The sequence below is a fragment of the Astatotilapia calliptera genome, chromosome 6, assembly GCF_900246225.1.
Source record: "Astatotilapia calliptera chromosome 6, fAstCal1.2, whole genome shotgun sequence".
NCBI lineage: Eukaryota > Metazoa > Chordata > Actinopteri > Cichliformes > Cichlidae > Astatotilapia > Astatotilapia calliptera.
Genome location: NC_039307.1, coordinates 37,597,942 through 37,620,034, shown reverse-complemented (window position 1 = coordinate 37,620,034; position 22,093 = coordinate 37,597,942). Strand labels below are relative to the sequence as shown.

The 22,093-nt window shown below is 43.3% G+C and overlaps 2 protein-coding genes and 2 pseudogenes across 2 annotated transcripts; 2 read left to right on the top strand and 2 right to left on the bottom strand.

Annotated features, from left to right (window-relative positions):
* The first annotated feature begins 1,747 nt into the window (after positions 1–1,747).
* LOC113024552 (histone H1-like) lies at positions 1,748–2,481 on the top strand. The gene has a single exon (XM_026171732.1). It carries the CDS (start codon positions 1,825–1,827, stop codon positions 2,479–2,481), a length of 657 nt encoding a protein of 218 aa, XP_026027517.1. The 5' UTR covers positions 1,748–1,824.
* A 3,426-nt stretch (positions 2,482–5,907) lies between these two features.
* Positions 5,908–13,753, bottom strand: LOC113024743 (histone H2A-like; annotated as a pseudogene).
* A 224-nt stretch (positions 13,754–13,977) lies between these two features.
* Positions 13,978–17,216, bottom strand: LOC113024551 (pre-mRNA-splicing factor SLU7 pseudogene; annotated as a pseudogene).
* Positions 17,217–17,890: 674 nt separating this feature from the next.
* Positions 17,891–18,362, top strand: LOC113024742 (histone H3-like). The gene has a single exon (XM_026172045.1). The coding sequence runs from the start codon at positions 17,900–17,902 to the stop codon at positions 18,308–18,310; it is 411 nt and encodes a 136-aa protein (XP_026027830.1). The 5' UTR covers positions 17,891–17,899; the 3' UTR covers positions 18,311–18,362.
* The last annotated feature ends 3,731 nt before the right edge of the window (positions 18,363–22,093 follow it).

Sequence of the window (22,093 nt, the reverse complement as noted above, 5' to 3'; positions counted from 1 at the left end):
GCATCGAAGGCGTTTGGAAAGGGAGGGGGATGAGTGCGTGCTTATCAGTGTAAGTGTATGTGTGTGCGTGTCCATAGTTCAGCTGAGACAGTGTCCTTCGCCCTATCAGGCTAAGTAAACAGTCTTCCAGCCAACCCAGGTGGCCTTGCATGGGATGGGAAGAATAGTCATCACACAGTCGTTATCAGGGAGTTGTTTTGGTGGGCTCCAGCCTTGGGCCTGAGCAGCTGGCGCCGTGGTGTCCATATGTTGAATATTGTTGATTTCTCCTTTATGCGAGCAGCGAATTTAGCACTCTGACACTGGTCTCTCGATCTCCCGTTGGAGAGCCGCGAGCCTCCCCATGATGGTATCAAACTTCTGTTCCGTGGTGTTGTCATTCTTTTGATTCTGAGACCTCACTGCAGTGAGCCGTTCTGCGATGTGTTCCAACTTTCGCTCAAGGGTGTCATTGTGAGCAGGCCCCTCTCTGATGTATCCCATCATACGCTCAATGGTGTTAGTTTGAGTCTTCACGGCAGCTGTAAGCGTCTCCAAGGTGTTAACCATGCTGCGTTCGTTGTGAGAGGTCGCGCCTCGTCCCGTCGCTTCAATTCCAGCGGTCAGCCTTGGGGGGGTTTGAACAGCTGGTTCCGCTCTCTTATTTCTCCGATAGGTCAGGGCCAAGCCAGCTCCGATCAGCAAGAACCCTGTTATCATGGTTCCGAATAGGTAGATGTCTTCAGCGTCCTCGATAGACAGTCCCGCCAGGCACAAGATCCTCCAGGTCTGCCACCTATCCATCGTGTATCCGGCAGGGAAAGTCCCTCCAGGGCACTCAGGCTCTCCCGAGCCCAGACTTCTCGTTGAGAAGAGGGTGTCAATAGCATTCAGAGACCAGTTGATCAAATCCATAATTCTCTTTTAGGTTTTAGAGAACGACAGTGAGAGACTGTTCCAGGGAAAGTAATGCACACGAGACAAGACAAGGACACAAGAGGCTAAGCAGGGAAGATTAGGGGAAGGAGGAGAGGAGAAAAGTGCGACCGCCTTCACCAAGAGCCAAGTATTAGCAGGTATTGAGTATTGCACATTGAGATACTTAGTGATCAGTTGGTGGATGTGTGTATTCACGTGTTCATTCGCTGTTGTTGTTTATAGTAGAGTCGGTAACTGTAGCTGGAAGGAAACGGACTGATGCAGACTAAGAGATCAGGGCCAAAGTGTGGAAGTGAGCTGCCGTAAGGTGACTAACTAATGGTGATTTCTGATATACAACAACGTGAGTGAAACTCGAGGCCGCTGTGCTTTGGTTAGAAGTGAGCAGCTCTCACAGAAGTCTCGCTGCACCGTCCAGCTGCATCGGTGTGTTTGCTGGGAGTTCGCGGCGTCACTTTGTCCCACAGCTGCGCTCACCAGATGCTGCTTTTAAGTCGGAGTGCGCGAACGAACATGTGTCTGAGCTGGAAAAGGGCTTTTCACGGAGCTGTGCTGCGGCTCCTTTGTTTTAGGAAAGAAAAGAGCGCAAAAAGCCGCCGAGCAGTGCTGAGCTCCACACTGAGTCGCTGAGCTTTGGAGGCTCCACAAAGCAAGAGCAGAGAGCACCAGAGCCCGACACGAGTCCGCTGTGGACTGCTCCACTGTCGGCCTGCAGTGCTGCTCACACACTCACTTTGAGCTCTTTGATCCCGAGACACGAAACACAAACTGAAGCATTGCGTGGCGCACGCGAGAGTGGCGCGCGCTACATTCACTCTCCACGGTTCTCATGGTGCGTTTAAGTGCAGTGTGACGCTTCCGAGTTGCCATCACTGCACCGTGACTCGATCAGAAGGAAAGAGGAAAATGTCAGAGGAAGCACCCGCACCTGCTGCTGCCGCCGCCCCGGCCAAGGCGGCCAAGAAGAAGACGACGGCTTCCAAGCCGAAGAAGGTGGGCCCCAGCGTGGGCGAGTTGATTGTGAAAGCCATGGCCGCTTCCAAGGAGCGCAGCGGCGTGTCCACAGTCGCTCTCAAGAAGGCTCTGGCTGCCGGAGGCTACGATGTGGACAAGAACAAGGCCCGCGTCAAGACCGCCATCAAGAGCCTGGTGGCCAAGGGCACTCTGGTGCAGACCAAGGGCACCGGGGCCTCCGGATCCTTCAAGATGAACAAGAAGGCTACCGAGAGCAAAGCCAAGAAGCCCGCAAAGAAAGCCGCTCCCAAAGCCAAGAAGCCCGCCGCTGCCAAAGCCAAGAAGCCGGCAGCAGCCGCTAAAAAGTCCCCCAAGAAGCCAGCGGCAGCCAAGAAGCCCGCAGCCGCTAAGAAGTCCCCCAAGAAGGCCAAGAAGCCCGCTGTGGCGGCCAAGAAGCCCAGCAAGAGCCCCAAGAAGGCGGCAGCCAAGAGCCCCAAGAAGGTCACCAAGAAGCCTCCCGCAGCCAAGAAAGCCCCCGCCAAGAAGGCCGCCAAACCCAAAGCCAAGAAGGCGGCCACGCATAATAGCATTATTGTCAAAGCAAGATAAGATACTTTTTGGGTTTGTTTTTTTCTCATAACACTTGCAGCTTGTATTACTATCATGGCTCACATTTCACAATCAGAAACAGTTTTATTGCCAAATTGGGGGGGGGGGGTTATCACATTAGGAAATTGCTGCCATACTTGGTGCAAAACAACCCTTAAAAATTAAAAGTGCTCAGGAGGTGTGTGTGTGTGTGTGTGTGTGTGTGTGTGTGTGTGTGTGTGTGTGTGTACATGTGCGCAGGTGATGATCAGCGCCACAATGGAACAGATGCAGAGAACACAGTATAGGGTCACGTGTTTGTGGTGGGAACAGTCATATGTACACGAGTGCTGTGTCTTCAGAAATCTACAACTATGTTTACAGTCACACCTTCATAGTCAATACATCAAACCACTTCTTATCTCTTACTATGAAGCATTATAATACAAGAAACCTTTAAAAGTCATCACCTACATCTTTTTTTTTTTTAATAAACAACAAATATGACTGGAAATAAATTAATAGATGCATGTTATTATCATCTACGTATGGAATATTTTTCCCTTCTATTTTTATTTCTAAACAGCTGTTTTAGTGGAAACACACTGTATATTTTAAGAATACCGAGCCAATAAAATCAAATTAAATGCTCCACTCTACAACCCGACCTGACTAAATCTAGGCCAGTTGAACTGATATTAGGTGATTTCACTCACACACTTTACTCCAAGCTGAACCCATGCAGCTATTTGTTATCGCATGTATTTATTTCATGACTAATGTCATGACCATTTTGATTAATGCACATTTCAACAAATGGGCTTCCTTGGCGTTAAGGATGCGGGGGAATTCCCATTATTTCAAAATATAGACACAAAAACCTAAGCCTAGACGGAAGTGACTTTCCAAAATTTCCCAAATTCAGCAGCAGCGCTGAACACGTCGCAAATGGCTCCACATTTTCCTCCCTCTGCACCTGGATAGTTCCTGCAGCACCAGAGTACGTCCACCACACGTCCCCCTCCCCCTCTTCTGTGTTATGGCTTTTGCGTTTGACAAAGTTTGTGGTCTTGCCTCATGTGTCATGAACAATGTTCCCTCTAAGCTGCGCGCATGCGTAATTGCGCACTGCTGGCACAGTCTCTGCGCACAGAAAATCTGCGTTGCGCACAAAAAAAATCTAACCTGAATTGAAATTAAAATTAAAACTTTAACAATTCTGTTTTGCAGTGTTAGTCAGTAAGTGACTGGCTGCTCCCGTATGGGATTAGAACAATGCCACCTTATCCCATAGTCCAGCCAATAATGTGATTCACATTCGTATATACGCAGCTAATCAACGTCGTTGACAGGCTATGACAGCGTCCTTATGTGCTGACACCGGTGTTTTAGCTAGCAAAGCGGCGTGGCTGATGTGGAGTGAAGCCACGGTCATGACAACATGTACAATCTTTGGAGATGTGAGCAGGACAGACGGAACAATTGGTGGAAAAAGTGTGGACTTTATACCAGTTTTTAAATTGTGTTGATCGGCCACATAAAACCAGTTATGATAAAATATCTGCAATGTTTGGTTTTCTTCCTGAATACTGTCGTTGTTTATATTTACTGCGGGAAGAAACGGTAAAAACGGCGTTTTATAAGGAAAACGCTCAAAAGCCTGTGAGCAAAAACAAAACACCCCCCCCCCCCCCCCCTTTCCTATTGGTCAAAAAATGTACCGTGTCAACCAATGAAAAAATGATATGGCAACAGTTGTTTAGGAAGGGGAAAAGTTTTAGGAATGTTTTGAGATGTGAGAGATTTGCGATGTTTAGCGCAAATCTTGTGTAGTTAGTGTGTAGTGTAGTCAATAGTTTTGTTGTGTGTCAGAACAACGAGGCGACTGCTGAATGTTACAGGTGTTACAGCAGTGATACATCTGCTGCTGTCAGGCCTGCAGGTATCAGGCTGTTGTTCTCCTTCATCTCATAGTGGACAGAAATTATTTTTTGGAGTGGCACAAATAATTTGTGTGGATTCAGATTTGATGCAGAACAGCTGATTGTTCTGTAGAAAGTTTGAAATGTTTATTTTAAAAAAACGCCTTGGCTGCATTTTTAGATAAACAGCTGCAAAAAAATTTGCAAATCTCAGTTACTTTTTTGAAGAAGTAACTATATAATTAATTGCCCAACATTGGTCATTGTATGCTGTATTTTGCAGACAGAGAGTTACAGGACTCTCTCCCAGACCACAGACTCATAATACAAGTCACAGCTTTATATTAAAAAAACAAAAAGTTGTGTTTTCAAAGTTGGAGTTCAAGTTATTTTTACTTCCAATTCTACACAGGTCATGAACAAGATTTTTTTTTAATTTTCATTGTAAGTGGGGCTAAAGCACTTAATTAAAAGTAGTCTAACATAAATGTAAATGCTGTAATTTGATTACTTTATTAAACCATGTAACTTGGATGGATTTGATGCCTGCGTGACCACAGTGCACACGTCTGCTGTTGCTCACAGTGGTCCAAGTGTCCGCTCAGGGAGTTTGTGTGTTCGCTCAGACACATGAAAAATTAGAGGGAACATTGGTCATGAACCACGTCGTGTCTGTTTCCACGAGCTTAGGATCTGCTTTTAATGTCAACCATGATGCATTTCTACGGCCGTAGTTAGCATGTCAGTAATGAGTAGCTCCGAATTGTTAAGACCGTAAAAATGTGATGTAGTCAGTTGTGTTGAACGTGATCTTTTGACCTGAGCAAGTTTGTTAGAATAAAGTGACAGATTTCTGAAAGATACAAGCTAACAGAGGTCAAAAAGGCACGGGCATCGGTCACGCTGCGAGAGAGACTGCAAGTGGTTTTGATCCAAGAAGAAGTGTTCAGTATTACATGAGTTGCTGAAAAGAAATATTTTCTGGAATCATTTTGAAAGAGTAATAAGAGGTAAGTAACTAAAAGGTAATGATTATACATACACTGTTTAACTCCTCTCTGGTGGGGAGAGGGAGGGGAAACAGGAGGACAAAGGAGGGAACAACTAAGCTGTAGTGCCTCTTCACCTCACTGTACAATACCTTTTGTGCAATACTTTTGTAAATAGTCAACGGTGCAATAGACTCAATACTTGAAATGTGCAATTCACTTGTATTTTTATTTTTATTCCTATTTATTCTATTTATCCCCTTCGTATATTTTATTTATATTGTCTCTGTATTTATATATATGTGTGTGTGTATAACTCTGTAACTTCTGTCGGTGCTGTGCTTTTTTGGAAATCGAATTTCCCAGAGGAACCCACCCGAGGGATTAATAAAGTTCTATCTTATCTTATCTTATCTTATCTTACACACACACGGAAGTCGGCGAGAATAAGGTAATACTACATTTCCATATACACAAGGATGTTTGCTCAGAAAGAAGTGTGTGGCTCTGAAAAGAGCCTTTGTTTATTTGTTTCGTGCGTGAAGCAGAGGCTTTGGCATTTACTTGGCCTTGACAGGCTTCTCGGTCTTCTTGGGCAGCAGCACGGCCTGGATGTTGGGCAGCACACCACCCTGGGCGATGGTGACTCCGCCAAGGAGCTTGTTGAGCTCCTCGTCGTTGCGCACAGCCAGCTGCAGGTGACGTGGGATAATACGAGTCTTCTTGTTGTCGCGGGCTGCGTTGCCAGCCAGCTCGAGGATCTCAGCGGTCAGGTACTCGAGCACAGCTGCCAGGTAGACGGGGGCGCCGGCACCCACGCGCTGCGCATAGTTGTCTGTGGACACGACCCACGTGGAACTGGAGCCCGGCACGGGATGAACGGGTCTTAGCCTTAGCTCTGGCTTTGTCTCCGGTTTTGCTTTTTTTTTTTTTTTTTTTTCCTCATGGATTTTATTATAAAAAGAAATGCAGTTACGTTTCTCATGTTTCCTGTAAAGACTGAATTTGAAAGGTTTGAAAGTATTTAAATGTCTCCTGTTGAAGTGAAACACCTTTTTTATTGTTGTTCTACATTTTATGGACATGCAGTTTCAAAACAATGTGTTAACATTAACTTTTACAAAATACTGTACAGTTTCTCCAGCACTTCTTTCCAAAACACAAAACTTGAGTGAATGTGGGTTTTTATATTTTACTGAGTAGCTGCTCTAGTAGAGTCCTTGGGGAGAGTTTAGGGGAATCTGCCGGGACTGAAAAGTAGGGCTGGGTATCGTCACTGATTTCTAGAATCGATTCAATTCCGATTCACAAGGTCCCAAATCGATTCGATCCACGATTCGATTTAATTCGATTCGATTCGATTTAAATCTGGGAAATTTTGACAGTCAGAAGTATAATTCAGATCAGAACATTTACATATTTTTGTATCTATAAAAAGGAAGCTGACACTCGCAAGACTTTATCCAAGGTGTGAGCATCACAGCAGATGCCTTTGTGTCAAAGTAGCTGAGGATAAAACACAGAAAAACATGAAGGTTTTCCTGGCCTGGGATTTTATAAAAATATTCTGCAGTACATCAAAAACGAAAGAAAACTGTTGTGATATTTTGATACCATGGTAGCATTTACAGGATATTGTTTTATTGTGATATTATACAGAAAAGAGTTACTCAATAAGGCCCATTTACTAGTTGTTTTTCTCTTTCTCTCTGACCCAAGAATTGATGTGTAAGACTCACAGGCTGGTACCCCAAGGTCGAAAAAACCACAGAGACGAGACCACTTCCTTACTCCCATCCTCCCTTCTTTATCTCTTAGAAAAAGGCTCGTTAAAGGCCAGGTGGTTTGTTTCAGAATTCACTAATGAAAGAACTCTGTATTCTATGTCTAGGAGTGTATTTTGCTGGGATGATCATAAATTGTAGCTGAACTGATAAACTACACACAGGATACTTCTTTGCTCACAAGGCAGGAAGACGTTTCCTTATTTGGTCTGTACCGGTTTGAACTGAGAACTTGCTGACACACGAACCTTTTTTTCCTCTATATAAGCTGTTGTATACTTAATAAACCTTTGAGTCGATTGGGAAGGCAACCTAAAGCAGTCTCTGTTTTCTTGTTCTCCCAAGCTGCTCCCGAGCTCGTACTAACACGCTGAATGGCATACCTGAGTGTTACTTTAAATAATTAGGAATCTTAGAAGGAAAGGACAGAACTCTGCTTATCGCTCGTGCCTTGGAGGGAAAACCGGGATGGACACATTTTTTCCTTCAAAAACCATTAATTCTGACGTTACAGCGGTTTTATTAGACACACGGCTAAGCATTTTGCATTTTGAATAATATTAAAAAGTTTAAATTTGTTCAGTATTGAACAGCAGAAATGAGGTTTTCTTTTCGGAAGAATGTAAAAGGGAAAAAAACAGCGGCCGACAGCGCTGTAAACAACAGTAGACTTGTGCGTAACAAGCAAGCGAATAATGAAGAAAGCGAAACTGTTCGAGAGAGGGGGGGGGGGGGGGGAGAGGGAGAGAGAGAGAGCTGCGCATCGCAATGGAAGCAAAACAGTAAAAGAGTGAATTCATGACGATGTTTATGTGAAGCGTTTGGATCTTCTTTTGCTGCTGGTTCGGTCAATATTGTTTGGAGAGAGATCAAACTAACAGCTTTAGAATCAGCGCATAAAGGGCGTGAACACAAAGCGCGGACCCGGATCAGCGAGCTGTCGGCTTTCAGCCCCGACTGTGAGAAAGGCGACATCTAACTGATTCTGATCCGCGGGTTGCGCTGTGTGTTTAAGTCTATGTGCAGAATCCCTGTACCTGCTCTCATTTACTGTTTGGTGGTTCTTGAAATTTTGTGAGATGTCACCAGAGATTCTGGCATTTCGGACAAAATAAATTTATATTAAAAAATCGATTCAGGATTTTAATGAATCGATTTTACGTTATCCAAGCCAGAATCGATTTTAATCGATGAATCGATTATAAAAAACCCACCCCTACTGAAAAGGTCACTGTCCCAAGAAGGAAGCCATGGGATCATCTGGCCTGCTGCGTTTCATGCGGAAGGCCTCCATTGTTACGGCCCTAGCAGGGCCTCTCTCTCTCTCCTGAAGGTGCCTGTATGGGCATGTCCCACTACCTCCTCTGCCTGAGGTGCCACCTTTCCCTCCTGTACAGCTGACTCCCATCAGCAATTAAAGGTATTTAAGCCCAGAGCAGGGTGAGCTCTGGACCAGAGTGCCATTTGTGTGGGTACAGCTAGTGAGCTGAGTGGTTTTTCGGTGTTTCCAGCTGGTGAGCTGTGTTTTGTGGTTTTCAGCTAGTGAGCTGCGTTTTCCTTTTGACTTTTTGCATTACTGACCAACGCCTGAGTTTTGTTTGTGTTACTTTTATGGTGATAGCGGCTTGTCCGTCTCTTTTAGTTGAACTTCTTCAATAAAATTGTTTTATTCAATTGTTTCGCCTCCTTGACTCCTTTTTTTTTTTTTTTAAATCACTTTATTTAAATATCAATATTCACAATTACAAATACACATAATACAAGCGCCATGCACAAAATTATTCACATCTTATTTTACATATTACAATAATAAAAGCTCCCATGGCAAATCATTTCCTAATTTCATATCTCTTGTTTTTCTTCTTCTCAGCTCAGTGACAATGTTTTTACATACGGTAAAACTACTTATCATTTTTTGTTCTATAACACATTTAGCTCTTGTTTTCCATATGTGGACATTTATAATACACATCACCAACCAAAACAATCTTCTTTTATTTTCACTCATCTTTTCTTTAAACAAACCATATCTTACTGATTTTATATTATTTTCAATATTAAAACCTAGTTTTTCCATCCTCCTCCTTATTTCAACCGTCCTGTAACACGATATCAATAGATGATCAAGTGTTTCGTCTTCATCACAATTCTCCATAGGGCATTTCTTAGTGGTAACGAAGCAACTCCACAGAACCACAGCTCTTACTGGGAGACGGCCGACAGAGATAAGCCACACTGTATCTCTCATGTTCTCGGATATTACTTTGTCATATATGTTTTTAACTATTTTCTGATTTTCTTCTTTTTCCACAGCCTTATATTGTATCATACCTTCATTTTTTTTAGATTGATTTTATTATATATCTGTTTTGAATTTAATTGTAAAAGATTTAAATCATCCAATTTCCACTGATCCACAAGATCCCCAAACACAAGTTTAAAGTATGGCACTCCCGTTCGGGCTCTCCCTTTCATTTTTTTCCACAAAGATTCCTTCCCTTGGATCCAGTGGGTGCTTCGCTCAAATGCGCTATATACATTTTTTAGAAAAGGAACCATCAAATTAACACTAAGATCTGGCGCTCCTAATCCTCCATTTTCTTTTCCTTTATACATTAATTTCCTCTGTGTTACTTCGCGGTTTGTCCCCCAAATCAATTTGGTACACAATTTACTTAATTTAATAACAGTTTTGTGAGGAGGGGGAAAGACAGTAGCCAGAAACAACAACTTTGAGATTACATGTGTTTTCACGATATTCACACGCGCTTTATAATTTGTATTTTTATTGTCCCATTTAGCTACTTCGTTTTCTATTTCACTCTCTTTCTTTTTCCAATTCAAAAGACATGGATCATTTTTAGTAATCCAAATACCTAAAATCTTCATCTCCTTGTTAGTTTTTAAATCAATTACAGGTTCTTTTAAGTTTTGTCCAAACCAAACTCCTTCGGTCTTTTCCTGGTTTAGCTTAGCACCAGAAGCTTGTTCGTATTTTGTTAGCAAAACCTTAAGTATTGATAGCTCCTTTTGATCTTTAATAATTACAGAGACATCATCCGCATAAGCAAGGGCTGTCACCTTGTAGGTGTCATTTAGGATGTATCCAGTAAAACGGCTATCACTATTGATTGTTTTAAGTAACGGATTTATTGCCAGAACATATAAGGCTGCGCTTAAAGGACATCCTTGTTTCACTCCACATTCGACATGGAAGGGTTCGGTCAGTCTTCCGTTTACTTTAATCTGGACAAGGGATTTTTTATATAATACTTTAATCATGGAGATGAAGGTTTCAGGCATATTATATGCTTTCATTACTTCCCACAAATAAGAGTGGGAGATGTAATCAAAAGCTTTCCTTTGGTCGAGACTTAGAATAAAAAATTCTGTGTCTTTTCTACTGTAAATTATTTCACGCAGAGTACATAAATTATCCCACATCAGCCGACCTCTTATTGCACGTTTGCTCTTTTTCTATAATTTTATCTAATACCTCTTCAAACCTATTCATAATTATTTTAGCAAATATTTTGTAATCAACATTCATTATTGTCAATTGTCTATAATTATTTATATTATCTCTTTCCCCTTTCTTATATAGCAAACACATTAATCCATTATAAAAGGAGTCACCCAAAGTTCCCTCATGCATGCCTTCATTAAAAACAGTGGCTAAAAATTTGGATATTTCATTCACAACTATTTTATAAAATTCGGACGGAAGCCCATCTAAACCAGGGGTTTTGTTTATGTTTAACTGACTGATCGCACATTCTACCTCCTCTTTAGTAATATTTCCTAAAAGTGAGGTATATTGGATGGAGTCCAGAGGCTCTATTTTACTTAACAAATATTTTACTGCACTTGTTTTTGTAGATAACGGAGAGAACATATGGGCACATAGCCTTCTGATAACTCGCCTTTTATCTACTTCTTTTACAAAGGAGTTTCCTCCCTCATCTCTTATAGAAGAAATGAAATCATTATTACGTTTCTTTTGGTTAGCACCAATCATATAATCTTTATTACCATTTATATCACCTCCCATTGATTTTTGTATGTTAAATAATATTTCATTGTTTACTTTTTCAATACTGACTTTATAAGTTCTTCAATCTTGTTCTCTTCATCCTCTTTTCTAAATTTTTTATTCTTCAACAATATATATTGATTTACTTGTTCGTTATACTTTATATTTTTTGCATAATTTATTTCTCTACATTTAAATTTAAAAAAATTTCGCATCCGTTCTTTCAGTATCTCCCACAATTGTATATCAGATGTTGTGAGTTTTTTAAGTTGCAAAACTTTCACAATTTCTACCTTTAATTCCGAAACTAGTGCCCCGTCACTTAGACAGCTCGTATTTAATTTCCAATAAGTGGAAGGGGGGTCAGTGCCACACAAAATCGTAGCTCTGACTACCTTATGATCAGAGAAATCAGTTACGAAATCATTATATCTTAAAGCTACAATCTCGGAAGATATATAAATCCTATCTATTCTAGTTTTAGAGGATGAGTCAAACCTTGTAAAATGAATTGTCTGAGGGTTTAAGATCCTATATAAATCCCTAAGAGATGCGTCATTACATATTTGTGTAAGTAATTTGCCTTCCCTGGACTCTTTGAAAATCGTACTAGCAATCCTATCATTCTCTTCCGTAACCATATTAAAATCCCCACATAGAACAGTATTAAACCCACATTCCAACAAATGTCTCATTTTCTTTAGCAATTGCATTTTCTTTGTTCTTTCTGGTGTGGTATACACATTAATTAACCGAAATTTTTGACCACCATAATGGCAATCAACAAGTAACAGCCGTCCTGGTATTATATCTCTTTTCTTTATGATGTTCACATGAGTGTTTTTGAAGAAAAAGCCCACCCCGTCTGCACTATCTTCCCCTATTGAGACTACTGAGTGGCTTGGACCCCATAATTTAATCAGTTCTTCAATATCTTCCTTAGTTTTCAATCTTAATTCTTGTAGGCATAATATGTCATAGTCCAGTTTTTGCAGAAAAAGCACTTTCTTCTTCCTTAGTCTTTCTGATTGTAACCCTCTAACATTCCATGTTATTATTTTAAGAATGCTCATATTTATGTAGTAGAAGGGTTATTCAGTAGAGGGAGGGAACATTGTAGATTCAACATTACCTTGCGGAGGGCTGGATCGATCGTCTTTTCTCTTATCTCTGCCATAAGACGCCATCGAGACACTTCTTTTCCTTCCTCCTGTCGTTGTTTCATTGACCAATTCCTCCATCGCAGGATGCTGTTTGTTAAGAAAGATCCCTATTTGTGGATCCACATCATCTTGTCCTGCAGGATCATCTGTAGGAGAAGTCTCCACAGGAGTCGAAATGGGTGATTCTTCACTATCACTTGCACTTAGATAGCTTTCAGATGAATTTTCTTCCTCGCTTTCCCTTCGCTCGTCATCGCTCTCACATTCCACATCAGAGGTTTGTGAGAAGGATTGGTCTCCCGGTTCCTCTCCACCTCCAACTGCCATTTCTTCGGGTTGTCTTGAAAGCGTCAAATCCTCTTTTATGTTGTTATTGTGTGTCTGCGGCTCCGTTACTCCCGGAAGATTTGTTGTGTTATGACTGCCTGGTTCTTGTCCTGAGGCAGCATCTGAGACAGCCAATGGATTTATCGAGGACACATTTCCATGTGCGGGCCTTTCCTGTAGCGGGGCTGGATTTGAAGCCACTGACAGCGCTGAGATGGTTGGAAGGTTCGTGCGAAGAGCACCCGTGGAGGGCTGCTGGGAAGCTTTAGTTATATTAGCAAAGGATTTGGGACATTTAAAGAAGGTGTGTCCCTTCAGTCCGCATAGAGAACACTCGCTGTCATTTTGGCATTCTTTAGCTTTATGACCCAACTCCCCGCATTTCCAGCACTTAAAGGTAGGACAGTCTCTTGCTTGATGTTCTAAAGCTTGGCAGACGAAACATCTGTTTGCCTGTCCAGGATATATGACACGCCCATTAAAGGGGCCCAAAGAGATGGAGTTAGGGATGGAAACAATATGACCTGCTCCATCTCTCCGCATTCGTACTTTGAATTTTCTTACTCCGTACCATAAGCCGAATTTCTCAACCGGCTTCACAGGAGGTTGCAAGACTTCACAGTACCTTTGTAGATAGAGCTCAATGTCCTGGTCTGGAACTCTCCCTGTCCAAAATTTCACCACAATTGTTGTGCCTTCTAGCTGGACTGGAGATTCTACAGACCATTCCTTCCACTTCGGGTGATTTAAGTTGGTATGATGAATTTCCAAGAACCGTCGTAAGGGGGCTTCTTGAAGGAAGCACAGCTCAAACTCTCTTCTATTGGGTAACGAAATGAAAGAATAGATGTCCTGGGGGTTTACCCAAGAAAATTGGAAAAGGAGTTCCTCCGCCACATAATCGCGGGAGGGTGGGTCGTTACTTCCACCATATTTCAACCTTACCCATAGGTTGCCAAATTTAGAGGCATAGGGCAAAGGCACATAAGGGGGCATGTTCAAGAACACAAGGGCTACAAGCAGAAGGGAAGGGATAAACTCAGGCGACAAAACCTCCCTTTCCTCTTCCACTCATTTTGGCTGTTCAGAAACAAATGTGCAGAATCCCTGTACCTGCTCTCATTTACTGTTTGGTGGTTCTTGAAATTTTGTGAGATGTCACCAGAGATTCTGGCATTTCGGACAAAATAAATTTATATTAAAAAATCGATTCAGGATTTTAATGAATCGATTTTACGTTATCCAAGCCAGAATCGATTTTAATCGATGAATCGATTATAAAAACCCACCCCTACTGAAAAGGTCACTGTCCCAAGAAGGAAGCCATGGGATCATCTGGCCTGCTGCGTTTCATGCGGAAGGCCTCCATTGTTACGGCCCTAGCAGGGCCTCTCTCTCTCTCCTGAAGGTGCCTGTATGGGCATGTCCCACTACCTCCTCTGCCTGAGGTGCCACCTTTCCCTCCTGTACAGCTGACTCCCATCAGCAATTAAAGGTATTTAAGCCCAGAGCAGGGTGAGCTCTGGACCAGAGTGCCATTTGTGTGGGTACAGCTAGTGAGCTGAGTGGTTTTTCGGTGTTTCCAGCTGGTGAGCTGTGTTTTGTGGTTTTCAGCTAGTGAGCTGCGTTTTCCTTTTGACTTTTTGCATTACTGACCAACGCCTGAGTTTTGTTTGTGTTACTTTTATGGTGATAGCGGCTTGTCCGTCTCTTTTAGTTGAACTTCTTCAATAAAATTGTTTTATTCAATTGTTTCGCCTCCTTGACTCCTTTTTCTGACTCCTTTTGTTACTTCCCCCTCCCCGCCTAGACCCCCCCCCCCCCAGGGGACCGTAACAAGTGGGGGCTCGTCCGGGATAATTGAACAAGGAATTCTGTGCTGGATTTGGTTTTTGTTGTTTATCTCGCTTTGGCACCTTTTAGAGATTCCTAACTTCCCAGTTAAGGTAGGTGAGTGTCCAGCTGAGCTTTTTAAGTTCCTCCTTCGGGCACTCTTTTGTTATTTTGCCTTTGTTATTTTTGGAGTAATCCTGGGTGGGGATTAATTCTCTGTTGGGGGTAGGCAATTCAGGGCTCCGGTCGCTGAAGTTCTGCCTTTAAAGTTGCCTCGAGCCCAGCACGCTCCGGAAGATAGGCAGGGCAAGGTTTTGGAACTGGGTAAGTTGTTTTTGTTAACGGGTGCGTGGCGAGAGGTAAGTTGGTCAGCTAAAGTAAGTTGTGTAGTTGGCTGTTAATTGTCTTAATTAAGGGTGTGTTTTCTAACCCTTCACCATCCCCAAAATGGATGACACAGCTGCTAGTGTACAGGTGTCTAGAGGCTCGTTTTTGAGCAATAATATTCACCTGGTTCCAGTCTTCTGCGAATCCAGTGTTCACAGCTTTTTCAGTGTATTCGAACGCCTAGCAACTGCACTGCAGTGGCCTCAAGATGTGTGGGGGGTGATGTTGCTGTATAGGTTGACAGGTAAGGCTCAAGAAGCTTGTTCTGTTCTGTCTGGGCAGGATGGCCTAGTTTATGGAAAGATCAAAAGTGCCGTCCTCCAAGCCTATGAACTGGTACCTGAGGCCTATAGGCAGCATTTTCGAGGGTTGGAGTTGGCACAGGGACAGTCCTATCTTGACTTCGCTAGGGAGAAGGCAAAGCTCTTTGATAGGTGGTGTTCTGCAAGCCAGGTTAATGATGTGGGGTCCATACGTGAGCTTATGCTGGTGGAGGACTTTAAAAACTCTGTTCCTAAGTCTGTTGCCCTTTATTTAAGTGAACAGAGGGCTACAACTTTACAGCAAGCTGCCACCCTGGCAGATGAGTTTAAGCTGACTCATAAAGCAAGTGCTGTCGGACAGGATATCCATCTGCACTATAGCGCATCCTGGACAGGTAAGAGTGGGCCAGCTAATAAGGAAAATGCAGTTATGGTTTTAAGACCTAGGCCCAAACTGTGTTTTTTCTGTCACAAGCCTGGCCATGTGGTTGCCAATTGTGTCAAACTGGCACTCAAACAGAAAGCCCACTCAACACGAAAGGGGCCTGTTTTGAGAACAGTCAGTCGTGGCTCTCAAACTGACAAGCTTGCCAGGCCTACTGAAAGGCTAAACCTGGAGCACAATTGCTCGGTAGCACCCCGTAAGCAGGGTACGAGGCCAACTAACCCTGAGCTGCCCCTGGTTGACCCTTTCTCCGGTTCATGTTCAAAACCACCCTTCAGATCTGCACCCCTTGCTAACAAGTATGTCTGTGTTTCAGCGAAGCCTGCTAGCTGCCTGCTGGGTTCTCCACACGTGATAGTTCGAAGCCCTGGCTATCCCATGGGACACTGTTTCGAGGGTTTGGGGCCACTCTCTGGGAATGTTGTGAACCCACTGAGATGGGATTGGCAGTTTCCGCAGGCAATGCCTAACCGGTGCTATGGGGTTTGGTAGGTGGAAAACCTGCAATTTCTTCATGAAACGGCTATGGAGTCACTTTGTGTTATCGTAAATTTGACAAACCATGGGTTTGCATTTATGGGAGGGGGTGTTACGGCCCTAGCAGGGCCTCTCTCTCTCTCCTGAAGGTGCCTGTGTGGGCATGTCCCACTACCTCCTCTGCCTGAGGTGCCACCTTTCCCTCCTGTACAGCTGACTCCCATCAGCAATTAAAGGTATTTAAGCCCAGAGCAGGGTGAGCTCTGGGCCAGAGTGCCATTTGTGTGGGTACAGCTAGTGAGCTGAGTGGCTTTTCGGTGTTTCCAGCTGGTGAGCTGTGTTTTGTGGTTTTCAGCTAGTGAGCTGCGTTTTCCTTTTGACTTTTTGCATTACTGACCAACGCCTGAGTTTTGTTTGTGTTACTTTTATGGTGATAGCGGCTTGTCCGTCTCTTTTAGTTGAATTACTTCAATAAAACTGTTTTATTTAACTTTTCGCCTCCTTGATTCCTTTTTCTGACCCGGTCACTTTTGTTACTTCCCCCTCACCGCCTAGACCCCCCCAGGGGAACGTAACACCATCTCCTCCTCAGTGGGCGCCTTTACTTCAAACAAGCTGTTGTACGGCCTCTTCCCCTCATCCAGCTGCATTAGCATCTCCACCTGCTTCACCTGCTTCACCCGCTTGTCCTCTGCTTCTAGAGCCTTCTTCAGCTTTTCCTTCTTCTTCTCCTCATCCTCCGAATCACTGCTGTCGGAGTCGAGCTTCTTGTTCTTTCTGTTCTTCTCTTTCATCTTATCTTGATGCATTTCTAGCAGAGTCTTGGGCTGTTCCTCCTCCTGTGGCTCAGTTATTGCCTCTTCAAATGGAGTGCACTCTGAGTTGTTAATTCCAATTCCAGCTGATCCTGTGCAGTAACTCTGTTTGACCATGGAGTGGCAACACCTGTACCCCTAGAAGCCGTCTTTCCAGTAGGAACCCCAAATACAAGTGTGGTTGTTGATGAGCACGTCCTCCTCATATTTGGAGTGAGCGACAGCCTTTTCGAGTCCTTTCAGCACAGCGCCGTGACGCAAATACTCCACGTAGTCCTCCGTCAGGGCACACAGCAACTCCCGCGGTGGTGCATCCAAATGCCAGGGTAAATGCCACCCGGGGGATTAATAAAGTTTTATTTTATCTAATCTAATCTAATAACTTTAATCTCAGCCAAACCGATTTACTTACGAACAAACAAAACACTGAAAAAAGCCCAACAATAACATTTTTAGGTTGTCTAAGTGACTTATATATTACGTTTAACCCGAGCAGCGAAAGTCCGCGGGGATCTGAAAATGATGTGCCGGGAGTTGTGCCGTTCTCAGCCGCATCACTAACCCTCGAGCTCCCGGTTAGCTGTCGAGCTGGTGGGTAGCAGACATCTCCGAAAACGTCGAAGCACTTTTGCAAATATGCGATATCTTGATAAACCGAGCAGATATTTGATGTTTACACAGCTACTTTTTCGCCTGAAAATATGTTAAAAGTTTATTTGGTGACCCAGAAAGATTAGTATGAGTAATTTTAAAACTTAGTAGCATTGCTGGAAACTGGAGTTTGGCTGGGCGCTATGAATTCTGGGATATGGTAGGCCACGAAGGACACACCCGACCCATCCTTCAAATTCGGGGAAAAGGAGGACGCATTTGTCGGCTGCATTCGGAGGAGTCTACGAATTTGGACAGCCTTCGGCGCGTCGCTGTGACGTAATCGGTCTACAAATGTGGCCTCAGGAGAATACAGCCCATGAATTTGGACACGACCAAAGAGAGAAAGAATGGCAAGAACCAAGCAGACCGCTTGCAAATCCACTGGCGGCAAAGCCCCCAGAAAGCAGCTGGCCACCAAGGCCGCTCGTAAGAGCGCCCCGGCCACCGGAGGCGTCAAGAAACCTCACCGTTACAGGCCCGGCACCGTGGCTCTGCGCGAGATCCGCCGTTACCAGAAGTCCACCGAGCTGCTCATTCGCAAGCTGCCCTTCCAGCGCCTGGTCCGCGAGATCGCTCAGGATTTCAAGACCGACTTGCGCTTCCAGAGCTCAGCTGTCATGGCTCTGCAGGAGGCCAGCGAGGCTTACCTGGTCGGACTCTTCGAGGACACCAACCTGTGCGCCATCCACGCCAAGAGGGTCACCATCATGCCCAAAGACATTCAACTGGCTCGCCGCATCCGCGGAGAGAGGGCTTAAGCTGTCTGCACGCCCTCCTACAAACAACGGCTCTTTTCAGAGCCAACACACTCACACAGAGAGCGCGCTCCTTTCTTACAATAACATTAACCTCATACAAGACAGTACAAGACAGTTTTTTTTTTATATAATAGAAGCCATATGCTTGGCATGAAGGTGGCATCCAGTAACTTGATCTAAGCACCAGTACTTCCAATTCTTTCCTGCTACACATAAGTTTACATTACTTACAGTAGAAGAAGACTGTGACACCCCTGCTCTAAAGTACCTTTAGAGTTGTTTAAATTGGCTATAAACTATGAATGTAGCTTTTTTCATTTGAGGGAATTAGCCAAAATAAAGCCTATCTTATCGAAACAGCATTTTCAGACAGTAATCCATGCCTTTGTTACTTCTAGGCTGGATTATTGTAACGCACTTTATTTTGGGGTTAGTGATGCGTCCATTAGGCGCCTGCAGGTTGTGCAAAATGCTGCAGCACGTCTTTTAACTGGAACAAAAAAGTTTGAGCACATTACCCCTATTTTAATTTCACTCCACTGGCTACCTGTACATTTTAGGATTGTTTTTAAAATTCTCTTATTTGCTTTTAAATCTCTTAATGGCCTGGCCCCCCCCTACCTCTCGGAGCTACTACAACCATATACACCTGCCCGTTCCCTTAGGTCCGCCAATCAGCAGCTCCTTAAGGTACCGAAAACTAAGTATAAATTTAAAGGTGATCGTGCTTTTGCTGTAGCTGCTCCAAAGTTGTGGAATGATCTGCCCTTGCATGTTAGGCAGGCCTCTTCTCTCTCTGAATTTAAAAGTCTTCTTAAAACATATTTATTCGCTGAAGCCTTTGGCATTGATTAGAGGGGTTGACTCAATTTGTTTTAACATGTTTCAATTTATTGTATCTATTTATTTTATCGTATCTCATTTTAATTTTCTTTACATATGCTATTAACATGTACAGCACTTTGTGAAACTCTGGTTTTATGTTAAAGTGCTTTAGAAATAAAGTTGGTATGGTATGGTATGGTACATAACAATAAGCCTAACATGGATCAGATATTTTTCACAGTTCATGTTCAGTTCACAGGTGCGGTTGTTTTTTTTTTTTTTTCACTCCCCAAAGATGTATAAAAAACTAACAATTTAACACAATTCTTTTTTTTTTTTTTTTTTTTTTTTTCTAATGACATCAGAAACAGCAGTATGCGACATTACGTGATGGCAGAGCTTCAGTTCATCCTTTGTCTTTTTTTTTTTTTTTTTTTTTTTTAAATAAATAGGACAGGGGGAATGAATGAGAGAAAGAGGGGGAGAGAAAGAAAGAAAACCAAAGGGGAGAAGAGACGGTGAGAAGGGGGGGGAAGAGAGAGAGAAAAAAAAAAGAACTCCTGGGTCACCTGTATGGAGAAAAAAACAAAAAAAACAAAAAAAAAAAACAAAAAAACAAACAAACAGAGGAGACAGCAAACAACAAAGAGCAACATAATAATAGAGAAAACAAAGCACCATCACAATAAACTAGCTAGTCATAGATATCAATATTTACTAAGTAATAAACGATATTGTGCAGCACGCAAGATAGACAGCGCACAGTGTGCTTTGAGGCAGCAGCCAAGAAAGCTTTAGTCCGCGTCTGTGAATACCCATGTGTGCATACCTGTGTGGATCAGCATGCTTGCATTCCAAAGGTTTCTCCATGTAATGATCTGCTAGGGAGTGTGGGGGGGCCACAGCCCCGTCCTCCAGGGTGTGAAGCGGGTATGGAGGAGATCAAAACTCCAGACATGTATAAAAAACTAACAATTTAACACAATTCTTTGAACTAACTTTGAGCATGGAAACACAGCATCGTCATGTTCCGCTGGCGTTGATCCAATACCTAGGCCACATCGCTGATGTTGCATTGAAGCTGACTTTTGGGAACTCTGTTAAACTAATCTCACTGCACAAACTGTGTTCAGACTTTGACACTAACATTGATAACATACAGAAAAATTATACTGTGAAGCTGTCCAGATCAGTCCAGTCAAGTAGAGATCATAGATATAGTGCTCCCACAGTATGACTCCCCGCCGCTTTCAAGTCAGAAAATATAGTATTGACATTCTGAATAATCTGTTGCGATCATCTGTGAATGCTATTGCATGTACTAAAGCCAATATAAACACACTTCTAAAACTACATTGATTCTGGAAGTATGGACGTTCTGGTATTCAGAGTTTCAAGGTAAAACCTCATTAACAACCTATTTGATCTGGGGACAACTAATAATATTTCATGGCATGACCTTCCCCCCCTATCTGGCTCCGTTGGAGGCACCACTGGTTATTGGCCTTTAATAAAGATATTAACTGGATATAAACTGTTGGATTGTCTCTGTGACACATGTAGTACTCAATCTCATATCGTGTACAGTACACAGCTACTGCACCCCAGGCACAGTCATGCTGTTCCTCATTTCCACCAAAGGCCAGTAGATGGCGTAGTTGCAAGCACTCCTGTTTTCTTTTACGTCCACAAATCAGATGTAAATTCAGGAGTCCTTCAAGCAACCCCTCACATTTGTTTCTGTCTGTTAGTTATGGGTTTTTTTTCTCTTAGTCTCGATACTACGAAGAAAAGAACTTGTTAAAATGAGTGGGCGTGGCAAAACCGGAGGAGTAATTGGTTATTAGTTATGTAATCATGCCCCCGTATGCCCCATTATCGTTTGCTTCAAACTGCAGCAATTTATAGGTGAGACTCAAGTACATCGGAAACGGGGACCCCCCGACCCGTGATTATGTTGCTGAAGAGCTGATATTGCAAACGTCATGGCTGAATGTGCAGGACATATACTCCTTCATTGCTCTCCCCAGTAAACGGGATTTTGAGCTGTGTTTCACCGAAGAGGCGCCCTTACGTCGCTTCTTAGAGAGCTCTCTTTCCAACGCATCACATCCGAAATGGAAAGACTGGCAAGTGGAGTCTTCTGTCCAGGTAGAGGTAGTAACTCTTGTTGTTAAGTTCTGGACTGGAAGGATTCCAGACCAAGATATCGAGCTATATCTTAAAAGGTATTGCGAGATTCTTCAACCCCCAGTCAAGCCAGTGGATAAATTCGGATTCTGGTATGGAGTCCGAAAATACAAAGTTCGGATGCGTAGAGACGAAGCTGGACATATAATCTCTATTCCGAATTCCATCTCGTTGGGCCCCTACAATGGCAGGATTATTTATCCTGGCCAATCGGTGAGGTGTTTCATCTGCCAAGGTCCAGACCACCAGGTGAGAGAATGCCCCACTATCAAATGTTGGAAATGTGGTGAGTTGGGCCACAAGGCTAAAATTTGCCAAAACGAAAGTGAGTGCTCCCTCTGTGGTGCGAAAGGACACACTTTCTTTAAATGCCCCAAGTCTTTTGTGAATATACTTAAATCTTCCCAACAACCTCGACCTTCTGCCACCATGGATTTCCCTTCTTTGGTGGATCCTTCCCAAGTCTTGGATCCCCCCGTGAATGACCAGGTGAGAGAGCCCCCTCCCTCTACTCCCCCCCACCTTCCTCCGACAGCTACCTCACTGTCACTCCCAGTTTCGCTTGGATTGGACAATCCACAAGTGGATGATCAGGATACCCAGTCTAGCCCTGTTCAAAATGAGTTACCATCTCCACTGTCTCAGTCAAGTAAAAAAAGTGACGAGAGTGATGAAGAGCTAGATGGTAACCTAATCATAGAGACATCGGATGGTGAGAATGAAAGCGATAGTGACGACGAAGAAATTGACAGCGAGCAGACACCTGAT